Genomic DNA, 12,565 nt, shown 5'->3' on the forward strand with positions numbered 1-12,565 from the left:
TTTAGTTTTTTCAGTTTATTTGAGTTGTGTATGTGTGGGGGGGTGGGAGAAACTTGTTTTTAGTCTCTTCCCTCGTGGGGGAAGCGACCGTTTCTTGTCGTATCCCCCGTCTCCGTCATTGAAACTTTCTGACAGATGACAAACCAGGAAGTGAGAAGAACGTAATCAACTTCTTGAATAGATTACAGAGAGGGGAATAAAGAATGGAACTTATTGATGGCTTAAAACAGATAACAAAAACAAGATATAAATGATTTTGAAATTATGCTGAGGGTTCAAACTCCACATAAATGAAAATAATTTTTAGGAACAGAAAGGCAGACATTTTTAGCTATTCTTTGAAAGTTTAGCACTTTTCTCTGAAAGGTTGAAGTTCGTATCAGTTCAGTAGGGGAGAAAAAATTAACCAAATGGCACACAGCAAGTATAACCACTGGCTGATAATCCCTCACCCATGACAACCAAAGTTCCATTATCATCCACTTAAATCACAACTCTCCCCGTTTTCTATTATTTGCTGTGGTAAAGACCATATTAATTCACCCAATACTGGAACAGTATGCGAGGAATTTTCTGTATTTAACTGCACCTGTTATTCTACAAGTTGAAGTCAAATTTCAAAGGTTCAAAGGACTCACCATCATTTTCATCAGTAATTTTTGCCAATATATTTCAATACATCTTCCCAAATAGTTACGTGCATTACAATAAAAAATGTCTGAGGTTTGACTCCTGGATTCTAACGCCTAGAATAGCTGACATGCCAGAGGGAGAAAGTCATCAGTAATTTGCCTTGTCACCCACAATTAGATATGGTCTGCAAAGATGTGGTTACTAAAAGTGAAAACGTAAAACGTAGTAGACATCAACCCAATTAATGGAAGTGTGTCTGCTTTCAGACAGTAAAGAACATTTAACATTGCCAATCAAACTTAGAACCAAAACCACTTAACATCGATAATGAAAGTCTAAGTTTAATTGGTATTGTAATGAGTATGATGAAATTCTCAAACCAAATATAAAGCCTTTATACAAGACAACATTGTGTTGTCTAAATTCTTTTTTTTAAATGCCGAGAGATCCAACTGAAAGCACAATTTCCTTTGCATTAAAAAAAAAGTCCAAGTTTGATTAAAATATATTGCAGACAGACTTTATTTGGGCTCGATTCTGGAACCAGGATATCACAAGCATACAATTTTTCTTTTCATTATGCTAATGGAAATTTTATTTCACCCCTTTCTGGCACACGATATGTTGCTCAAACACCAAACAATATGCAGTCAAGAAAATCACAATATTGAGACATTCTTGCTGTAGTAAAATGTTACTTTAATTCAATCCCATGCTAACATCAAATCTGTACTTTCCGCACTACTGCATGCTAGACAAGGATTTGTGTACTGGCCTCTAGAAAGCAGGCCAGTACACAAATATGAGAGTTGGGGGTTATGGAAGAGGGATTTTAATCTTAAAGGTGTGGCTTAACAGTGAATAGATTTTCTGAACCAGACAGGCTTTCCACCAATAATGTTGAAAGAAGAAGAGCCCCCATGATTAGCAGCAGCATTGGATCAGATTAAAGCAGGTGTTCTGAGGTAATCAGTTCATCGAACATTGATCTAAACAATGGGGTGCCATATTTAAATTGCCCAAATGAAAAAAAACAAGGGATGTTTCTTAACACATAAGTGATATCCATAGGGTGGAGCAGTGAAGAGTTGTTTGGAGAATAGATAAGGGTGATGTGGAGAAGGGATGCAGCATATAATATCACATATTCTAATTGTGATGCGCTGTTTGGTGATATGTGTAAATTATGCAGGGTATAACTCATGAATTTTTTTATCCAATTTATGATGTTAAGTAAATGATACAAGCTGTGCTCATTGTTGATGTTACAACATATGCGTAGTACAATGGGAAGATGATATGATGTTAGGATGAATCACAGCAGGACATGCCATGTCCAAATTTACCAGGAAATGTGCAAACATTACAAAAAATGACAAATTTTAAATTTTCTCTGCTATTTGTAGAGAACAGAGAACAGTACACATGTAGGAAGGAATTGCAGATGCTAGTTTAAACCGAAGATAGACAGTACATGCTGGTTTACAAAAGAAGACACAAAATGCTGGTGTAATTCAGCGGGACAGGCAGCATTTCTGGAGAGAAAGAATGGGTGCCGTTTCGGGTCAAAACCCTTCTTCAGACCCTGTAGAACAATACCACAGGAACAGGTCCTTCAGCCCACAATGTCTGTACCAAACATGATGCCAAGACCAATTTGTTTCTGCCTGTATATAATCCATATCCCTCCATTTCCATGTTCTTATCCAAAAGTGTATTTAATGCACCAATCATATATGCCTCCACCACCAACCCCGGCAGCACGTTCCAGGCACTCACCACACTCTTTGTAAAAAAACTTTCCTCTCCTTTAAACTTTGCCCCTCTCACCCTAAAAGTTATGGCCTCTAGTATTTGATAATTCCATCCTGGGAAAAAGGTTATGACCCTCTACCCTACCCATGGCTCGTAATATCATTATATCAGGCCTCCCTGATACCTCTGTATTCCAGAGAATACAATCCAAGTCTGTTCACCTTCTCCCTCTTGCTAATACTACTTAATCCATGGATCATTCAGGTAAACTTCCTCTGCACCCTTTTCAATGCCTCTACATCATTCCTGTAATGGGGTAACCAGAACTGCAAACAATAACCAAACATGGCCTAACTAAAGTCTTATAAAGCTGCATCATGACTTCCTGACTCTTATACTCAATTCCTATCCAATGAAGACAAGCATACCATATGCCTTCTTTACCCTTCCATCTGCTTGTGTTGTCACTTTCAGAGAGTTATGGACTTGGAGCCCAAGATCCCACTGTACATCCATGTTGTTAATGGTCATGCCATTAATTGTATATTTCCCCCTTACATACAACCTTCCATTGCTGCAGCATTTCACACTTGCTCGGTTTAAACTCCATATACTATTTATCTGCCCATTACTATAGCAGAAGAGACGTGATGGAATCCACTTTCTCCAAACCACTTTCTGAGGTGTTGTATACATCATTTAGAAACAGATAAAGGAGTTAAAGAATCATGTAACCACTGCTAAACGTACACTACACCACTGCAGAGCCCTCTCCAGGAGTGATTTGTGACAGGTCAGAGTTTGATAAACATTGAGGTGATAAATTTATAAAGCATAATCCCAGAAGTATGAGTGAGAGCAAGAAGAGCACCAGAACATGTTGCTGGATAGATGTATTAAACATTTTCTGATGGTAAATAATGGAAATAAATTATTGCACTTGAGCTGCATAAAATAATACACAATATTGAAAAACATGTTTAGCTAAATTTCACTCCTTAATTGATAATAAACCATAACTTGCTGACAACCTTCAATCATCATGGTTTGAAGAATTCTTTTTTGGAAAGAAGTGAGAGCTCCTAACAGTTGCAAAACATCTCTACCATGCACTGCAGATGGAATCTCCGGAACAGCTAATATCGCAGAGTTATGGTGACTGCATTATAGTACTTTATTCAACTGTGTCCAAGGTGACGTATAGGGTGGACAATATTGAGAGTAATGACTCAATGGTGATTATGTCACATGAGGTGTATCATGCCATGAACAAGCTGTCCAACAACAAAGCAAGTGGCTTGGTTCATATTTCTGCTGAACAGCTTAAGTATGCGAGTATGAGGATAGCTCCTCTTTGCTATTTGTTTTACTGGCATTATGATTCATGGCTTGTTACCAGACTCAATATTGTCTGTTCTGTTAGTGCCGGTCATTAAGGACAAAGCTGGTAAAGTAGGTAGCCTAAATAATTACAGGCCATAGCTTTAGCCAGCATATTGTCAAAAGTTTTAGAAAGAGTTCTGCTGGATAGAATAAATGAGTTTGTTAACACCACAGATAACCAGTTTGGTTTTAAAGCTATACATGGCACTGACTTATGCATATATGCCCTAAAGGAGATTGTAAACAAATATAGAGGCAAAAACTCTTCAATTCTTATGTGCTTTATTGATGCTTCCAAAGCCTTTGATCATGTTAATCACAGAAAGCTGTTTGTTAAAATTAGTCAAAGAGGGGTGCCTACATTGTGAGCATTTAGGCCTACTGGTATGCCCTCCAGACTATGCAAATAAAAATGGGGCAATAGGGTCTCAGCCCCATTTGGGGTTAGCAATGGTGTTAGACAAGGGGGGAATTTTGTCCCCAGTCCTTTTTAATCTTTATATTGATGATCCGTCCAAACAATTGAAAGCATGTAATACTGGGTGCATGATTGGTAATATTTTAGTGAACCATATTATGTATGCAGATGATCTTGTGGTCTTTAGTCCATCTAGCGCTGGTCTACAGCAGCTCCTCACTATATGTTCTGTGTATGGTATGGAACATGATATTAAATATAATGCTTGTAAGAGTGCTGTTATGATCTGTAGAACCAAAGAGGATAAATGTCTAAAATTTCCTGATTTTAAATTGTCTGACAATAATCTTAGTATCTGTAATAAGGTAAAATATCTAGGGCATATTATTACAGAACAAATGACAGATGATGAGGACATTTATAGGCAACGACGCATGCTGTATGTACAGGCGAATATTCTCTTGCGTAAGTTTGGTGCGTTTGCAGATGTGGTGAAGATGTCGCTATTTAGAGCATATTGCACACCACTCTATACTGCACACCTGTGGTCGAACTATGGAAAGACAAGTTTGCAGAGACTAAAGGTGTCATATAATGATGCCATGAGAACACTGCTAAGGAAGCCTAGATGGTGTGGTGCCAGTAACATGTTTGTGGGTGCAGGAGTCAGTACTTTAGAAGCTATCCTAAGAAATCATATGTATAAATTCATTTGCAGGATAAATGACTCTAAAAATGTAATTATTGTGGCCTTGTCATACATAAGGGTTAGCACAACACGCTACAAATCCCAGTTGTGGAGACACTGGTATCGTTGTCTCGTTGTAGGACATTGATCATTCTTTTATTCTGGATTTTAATTCATGTATTGTGTTTTTTTTAATATATAATTTATGATGCTTTTATAAGTGATATACTAAGATTTTATATGTACTTTATGATATTTTTTAATATGCAATGCATTTTAATGTAATGTTGCCCCTTGTCTATATTTATTATTATATAAAATGAAGTGAAGACTTCATTGGAACCAAAATGAAACATCATAAACATTTTGAAAATAGGGTTTGCTGTTACTCCCCTACTATCTACTCCATTATGATTGCCAAGGTAATTCTTTCCATGTTATTAGTAATTGATATTAAATGCCATACCTCAGCCACAGTAAGAACACAGTACATGGATGGATGTTCTGGGTCAACCCCTTCAAGTTTCATTCCAACTTTAAATCCATTTTTGCTCTGTGGAAATGATTGATACTGAAATAAAATGAAAGAATGTTAGAAACATACTTTCATAGTACAAAATAACGATGGTCTACAGAAGCAAAACAAGAACATTCTAAACAAAGGATATGGCAAGATACAAAGCAAGAATAAAGTGCTTTACTGTATCCAAATCAGTTTGAAACTGGCCCAAAGCCAAAAGGATAGAAGTAATATTTTAAAGAATCATCATAAAAGAGGAGAGAGATGAAAGAACAGCAAATTTCAGATATAGATTCATTTTTTCCACACCTAGGGCACAAGTGTTCACTAGTACTTGAACAATCACAATACTTGAGGTGATTACTGACCAGAAGTCTCCGATCCCCCAAATATTCCAATAACCTTTTTTATATATTTCAGTAATCATGTAATTTGATTTGCTTTCCTCATTGATTGGTTATCATGGTTATTCAGTTTACTAATACTCTGAGTGGGTAAATCCACCCCAATGGTATAGTGATTGATATATGCAGTCCATGGTGCTGATAATCACCAAGGGCAAGCTTGACGGATGTGCAGTTCCCATTTATGTGGCTCTACGTTGGAGCAGCTTAAACTTGCTCAATATGTGATTTTTCTACATTTGTCCAAAATGTCCTTGTCTCCATAGACCAATCTCTATTCAATTAAATATTTTATTGCTGCTTATTATCTATTGATTACAGAATTGTTCAAACATGTTTTTGTTACTTTTAGGGAGATAAACTTTACACTTTTATATATCAGTAAAGAGCATACATAATGAAATTGGTCTGCTGCAGATGAAGGAGTGTAATGGTACTCAGTTTGGTTAATATCACGTGGTTTGTTTTACTTGACGTAGTTGCACATCAAGGCTGCAAATATTGGCTCACATTTTAGTGCAAGAAAATTGATTGCATTAGACTTTTCTTTCAGCGTTGCACAATTTAAAGTCAATTCCACCACCCTTCCCCATTCCCCCATCCTTTGCCCATCCCAGTCATGATCATATCATAATGGTGATGCAACCTTCTAGGAATTCAAAGAGATACTTGTGCACATATGCCATCCTTGTAGTCCCGTCATGGTATTCTGTAATGTTTGCATAATTCCCCATGTAATACTTTGTTTGCAGCATTGTAGGGGAACTTGAATAGCCTGGAGCAATCATTTTTGGGCATTCCTGGAACTGCATGGTCTTCCTGAACAGTGTTAGACTGGGACACCTGCCAGGAATAACAACTCATCCTTCAGACCATCCACTTTACTCCATCCCCAATTGTGCATTGACATTGCCATTTCCTTCCTGCTACAACTGAATTTGCCACTATTCCCCCATCTCCTGCTCACTTCCCCTAAATCCAGCGAGTCCAAATCCCTGGCCGCATTCCCATTCTGCATCATGGACGTACCAAACAGCAAGACTTGATCTACAACCATCAAAATCTCAACTACTTTCCAGATATTACCACTGCAGCCCAATCATCCAAGTGTTTCCTAATTTTGCTCCTCCCCCAGATACCCAGGTGTGCAAAGGAAGGAATACAGATGCTGGTTTATATCAGACAAAATAAAGTGCTGGAGTAACTCAGCAAGACTCTCTGGAGAAAAAGGATGGGTGACGTTTCAGGTCAGATCCTTCTTCAGACTGTCCAGTCTACCCACATATGGATGAAGGGATTCCAACCACCTGCACCAAAGCCCACCCGCAGCCAGCTGTGATTATCTATCCAGAATGCCAGGCTCTGAAGCCTCCATCATTACCCAATTCTCTCCAAAACCAATGAAGGTCCTGAATCCAAACTTTAAAACAGAGGACGGGATGGCATTTCCTTGATGTTGTAATGGTGATTGACCTATTGCTGCTACATCTAATGCATTGATTAGGATGCACAGTAATCTCTAAAGCAATGACATGTAAATTGTACCACACACTGTGCATGCCACATGACCCGATATATCATTTTATAGTTGTATAATTCTAACCTCTCTAAAAAGCTTAGTAGGTGCCGCCACAGATTTCTCCTCTTCCAAATAAGAAGCCCAAGACCAGTTTTTTCTCTTTCCTCCAAACGTTAAAGCTGTAAAGTAACAATAAAGTATAGAACATTGGGCACATTAGTTTCTAAATGCATAATATATTTTGGCAGTCTTATAAAACAGGATTAAATTACACAAAACTAAGTTTTTTTTTTTTTTTTTTTGTTTTGTTTATTTAGAAGTTAATACAGCACAAAACAGTACAGTGGCGCCTAATTTTAGGTGCCAACTATGTAATACCGTAATCCATTCTATGTACAACCTCTAGTTTTATGTTATAAGAAAAAAGTAAGCAGATCAAGAAAAAGAAAGCAATAGAAAGGGGAAAAAGTGGAAAAATAGATGGCAGAGAGTAGAAAAACGTGAAGTGTGTGTATAAAAAATAAAAAAAAGGAAGAGAGAAAGAGGAGAGTAGAAATAGAAGAGAAGGCCCCTTAAAAGAGAATTTTTCAAATCTGTATTCGGAGATGTAGATCTATCCGCGTCATTAACTGAAATCAGCAATCCTTACGGCACCGCTGCATCACATGATTCCAAAAAGTCGATGAAAGGAGACCAACTCTTTAAGAATTGGTCATATTTATCTATTAGTCGGAGTCTCATTTCTTCAAGGCGTGCTATGTCCATCATATTCCTAATCCACATTTTAACAGTTGGTGTGGTTGTACTTTTCCAAAATTTAAGTATCAATTTCTTTCCAATTATTAACCCATAATTAAAAAAAACATTTTGATCTTTATTTAAATTGGTATCTTCTCCTATTATTCCAAATATAATCCATTCCGTTTTGGGTTCTATTCTTGACTTGAAAATCTTTGTAAATATATCAAATATATCACTCCAAAATTTATTCAACTTTGTACATCCAACAAATGAGTGTGTTATATTAGCGTTTTGAAACAAACATTTATCGCATCTGGGAGAGACGTTTGGATAAAATTTGTTCAACCTCGTTTTTGAATAATATAGTCTATGTAATAATTTGAATTGAATTAAATTGTGTCTTGCATTAATAGAACAGTTGTGTGTGTTCATCAAATATTTTTCCCATCTATCCTTCGAGATCTTTGTCATTAGCTCTTGTTCCCAATCTTCCCTTAATGCTTCTGTTGAGGGTGATTCTCTATTTAATATATTATTATAAAAGTATGATATTAATTTTTGTGAATCAGCCTTAATATTCATTGCTTCTTCTAAAGGATCTAAAAATATAGTTTGAAATCTATGTGTATGTTTCTTCATAAAGTCACATACCTGTATATATTTAAAATATTGATTATCCTTCAATTTAAATTTTAATTTTAATTGTTGAAATGATAACAGTTTGCCCACTTCATACATGTCCCCTACTTTCCTAATCCCCAGTCTATCCCATTGCTGATATGTGTTGTCGATGAGAGAAGGTTTGAATGCAGGGTTGTTCAGTAGTGGGGTTAGTACTGATAAATTATTTAATTTCAAGGATGCTTTTATTTGTTTCCAAATTCTTATTATATTGTGAATAATTGGGTTCTTCTTATATATTATACTATTCAATTTTATCGGTGAGAGCAGGATCGTTCCTATATCGTGCGGATAGCACTCCTCTTTCTCCATTCTTATTCACTCCAACTGCTGAGTGGAACTATCTAGCCAGTATATTATGTTCTTAATATGCACTGCCCAGTAGTAATATATAAAGTTAGGTAATGATAAACCCCCCACTTCTTTAGATTTGCACAAATGCTTTCGTTGAATTCTATGTGTTCTGTAGTCCCATATAAAATTAGTGATAGTGGAATCTAATTTTTTGAAAAAATATTTTGGAATATATATTGGAATTGCTTGAAACAAATATATTAATTGTGGTAGGAAAGTCATTTTTATAGCGTTAATTCTGCCTATCAATGAGAGTGGAAGCGTTTTCCAAAATTTAATCGTATCATTCAGTTTATTTAATAGTGGTATAAAATTGGCACTAAATAATGATTTGTGTCTTCTCGTAATTTGAATACCCAGGTACTTAAATTTTTCTGTTGCAATTTTGAAGGGGAATTTTAGTAAGTGTCTCGAATCCTGTGGTTTTAAAGACATAATTTCGCTTTTATTCCAATTTATTCTGTATCCTGAAAAAGAGCCGAATTCCTCAATTAGTGTTAATAAGGTGGGTATACTCGTTTGTGTATTAGTAATATATAAAAGGATATCATCCGCGTATAATGAAATTTTATTCTTTGAGGCCTTGCTGTTATATCCGTGAATATTCGGGTGATTTCTAATCCTTTCGGCCAACGGTTCTATCATAAGGGCAAATAGCAATGGTGATAAGGCACACCCTTGCCTATTACCCCTTGATAAGTAAAATTTTGGAGATAGTGTATTGTTAGTTAATATTCTTGCCGTAGGTCTGTCATAAAGTAGTTTAATCCATCTGATAAAATTCTCTCCCATATTAAATTTTTGGAGTACCTTGTATAAATACTGCCATTCTACTTGATCAAATGCCTTCTCTGCATCCAACGTGACCACTGAGATATCTTCATTGTCCTTCTTATGAGAGTACATTATATTAAAAAGCCTTCTCAAATTATTAAATGATTGTCTTTTGGGTATAAATCCCGTTTGATCCGTATTTATTAAATTGTTAATATAATTATTTAGCCTTCTAGCTAGAATCTTTGCTAAAATTTTCTGATCCGTATTTAGAAGTGATATAGCTCTATAAGAACCAGGCTCTTCTAAATCTTTATCTTTTTTTGGTATAAGCGTTATTGTTGCTTCTGCTAGGGTTTCTGGTAGTTTATTTTCAGTATAAGCCTGCGTGTATAAATTAAATAATCTTGGTACAATAGACTCCTGAAATCTTTTATAAAATTCATTACTAAAGCCATCTGGTCCTGGGGTCTTCCCATTTTTCAATGAGTTTATTATTTGTTTTATTTCTTCACTAGTAATCCGTGCTCCTAATTGCTCTTGTTCTAAACTACCCAATTTTGGGAGCTTGCAATTATCTAAAAAATTTGTAATTTTACTTACATCTGTCTTTATTTTGGATGTGTATAAATTATGATAAAATTGGGCGAACCTCTTATTAATATCCTTAGGCAATGTTAGCAACTCACCATTGTCCGATTTAATTTTTGTAATAGTTTTTTCCTTTTCTCGTTGCTTCAGTTGCCTCGCAAGCAGTTTATGTGGCTTATCCCCAAATTCGAAGTGTGCTTGTTTTGTAATTTGGAATACTCTTATTACTCTAGCCGATAATATTCTATTGACTTTATATTTCAGTAAGGTTATCTTATTATGTTTATTTATGGTTGGGTCAGTTGCATTGTCCAGTTCTAGTAATTTAGTTCCACAAAACTAAGTTACCCAACAACTATTTATATGTGGTAAATAAAGCTTTGATATTCAGATTGATTATCTGTCTTTAGAGCTATTGTACTGTACAATAACACTTTAAAATTGTATTTTTCCAAATCTATTAACCAGAAAAATATTCCATCCAATGGTTCAGAACCCCCCCCCCCCCTCCCACACACACACACACTCAAAATTGTGTTAAAAAATTGGAGCAATTTTAATTACAACCCACCTCACTTATCCAATCCTGCCTTTGGACCCTATTTTATTCTACACCACAATTTCCTATCTAATGAAAATGGTTAACTGTAAATTCATATTATCAATCAAGACTTAGGAGCAAACCTTGTTACCTGTCCAACATTTGCAACAATTAGACGACTACACAGTTTAAATAAAACTGCCATAAGAGCATAAAAGTTTTCTATTACGTGATATTAGAAGACCTATGGGATTAATTTCCTCTGGTTTTCCTGGAGCTTCAACTTCAGGCAGTTTTTATTTACAAAGTAAACAATTATAAACAACGAAGATAGATTTAGCAGCATGCTTGCAGTAAAAATCAGAAGAATATAAATTAGTTATCTTTATAGCACAATTCTAAAATGTTATAATGTTTTAAATAATTTAAATCTATTAGTAAGAACAAGAAAGTAGAAAAGGAAGCTCTGCACTTTTCTTCCCCAGGCTTATTTGGTCATTAATTGATTATTAATTGGATCTTGGCCCTAATTTTTTATTCAGCAACTTACTTTGTTTTAATAATCCAGAGTCACATTTTCTTTTTCTCCGAGCACGAGCTTGATTGTTCTGTGTTACTTTGAGCATCTTCAGCTCTCCCGGTTTCTCTTCCTAAATTGCATAAATGAAATTATGTTAAACCAATTCACTTAATTAAGGCATTCTTTTGGTTTGAAAATTCTCCTAACCATGGCGGTCACCAAACATAAAATATAATGACCAGTAAGCAGAACCTTGCTCACCCCGTCCAAACAAATCCTTGGAAAACAAGGCAATAACGTGACAATGCTTCCAGCCAAATCCACTCATGCCAAATGTACTGGAAAGATCAAGCACCTCTGCACATGTATCCAGAATATACATTGGTACTAATCACCAAGAATGCACACAACAGAAAGAGCCAGCAGCAACACTTTTTCGCACTCTCAGTTTACCAAGATATTCCTTTCATAAGGACTATCATGACACTGGCTGATGCTGCCTTACTTCTGGCAGAAGGCTATTTAAAATTTGTAACGTTGTGAATAAAGCAATATTAAGAACATTTGAGCTGCAAATAGGCTCAGTGTTGCAGCTATATTAACATTCTTTAATGAGCTTTGTTGGTCAATTAGCATATTAAATCTTCCAGCCTGCTGCCACTGATCTGTATTTATCTGCTCTCAAACATTTCCACCTTCTGAATAGTAGATTGATAGCGTGACAACACAGTAGAGTTACTGGATTTTCCATAACCCCACCTGCTGAGCCACCTGAGCACAGATCCACTGCTCAAAACCTACATGCATTGAACAAAAACAATCCTTGAAAAGGAATTAGGTTCACCACTCTTAACATGCCTGCAATCAAATTCCACCTACAAGGGAATTTCAGAGAAGGCAAAAAAAAGATTTTATTGTATTATTAAGTTCAAACATGACTATTTCAAATTTTGTTTCTGATCTTTTAATTCCTGTAGCATAGGGTATCTTACCTTGAACTCAGCGCACAAGTCTCACATTGCACAAATAGAAATGTTGGGAGA

At 35.8% G+C, this 12,565-nt stretch overlaps 1 protein-coding gene across 5 annotated transcripts in view; it reads right to left on the reverse strand.

Moving 5' to 3' along the window:
• The window catches only part of l3mbtl3 (L3MBTL histone methyl-lysine binding protein 3), a 133,079-nt gene that overhangs the window by 74,018 nt on the left and 46,496 nt on the right, over nucleotides 1–12,565 (reverse strand). For all 5 annotated transcript variants that reach the window (XM_055635630.1, XM_055635633.1, XM_055635632.1 and 2 more), the window contains 3 exons: nucleotides 11,553–11,652; nucleotides 7,405–7,499; nucleotides 5,344–5,448 (listed from right to left, as the gene is read on the reverse strand). In XM_055635630.1, the coding sequence (XP_055491605.1) occupies nucleotides 5,344–5,448; nucleotides 7,405–7,499; nucleotides 11,553–11,652 (300 nt within the window). The remainder of the gene's footprint in view (nucleotides 1–5,343; nucleotides 5,449–7,404; nucleotides 7,500–11,552; nucleotides 11,653–12,565) is intronic.

The sequence above is a fragment of the Leucoraja erinacea genome, chromosome 5 (assembly GCF_028641065.1).
Source record: "Leucoraja erinacea ecotype New England chromosome 5, Leri_hhj_1, whole genome shotgun sequence".
In the NCBI taxonomy this organism is placed as follows: Eukaryota; Metazoa; Chordata; class Chondrichthyes; order Rajiformes; family Rajidae; genus Leucoraja; species Leucoraja erinaceus.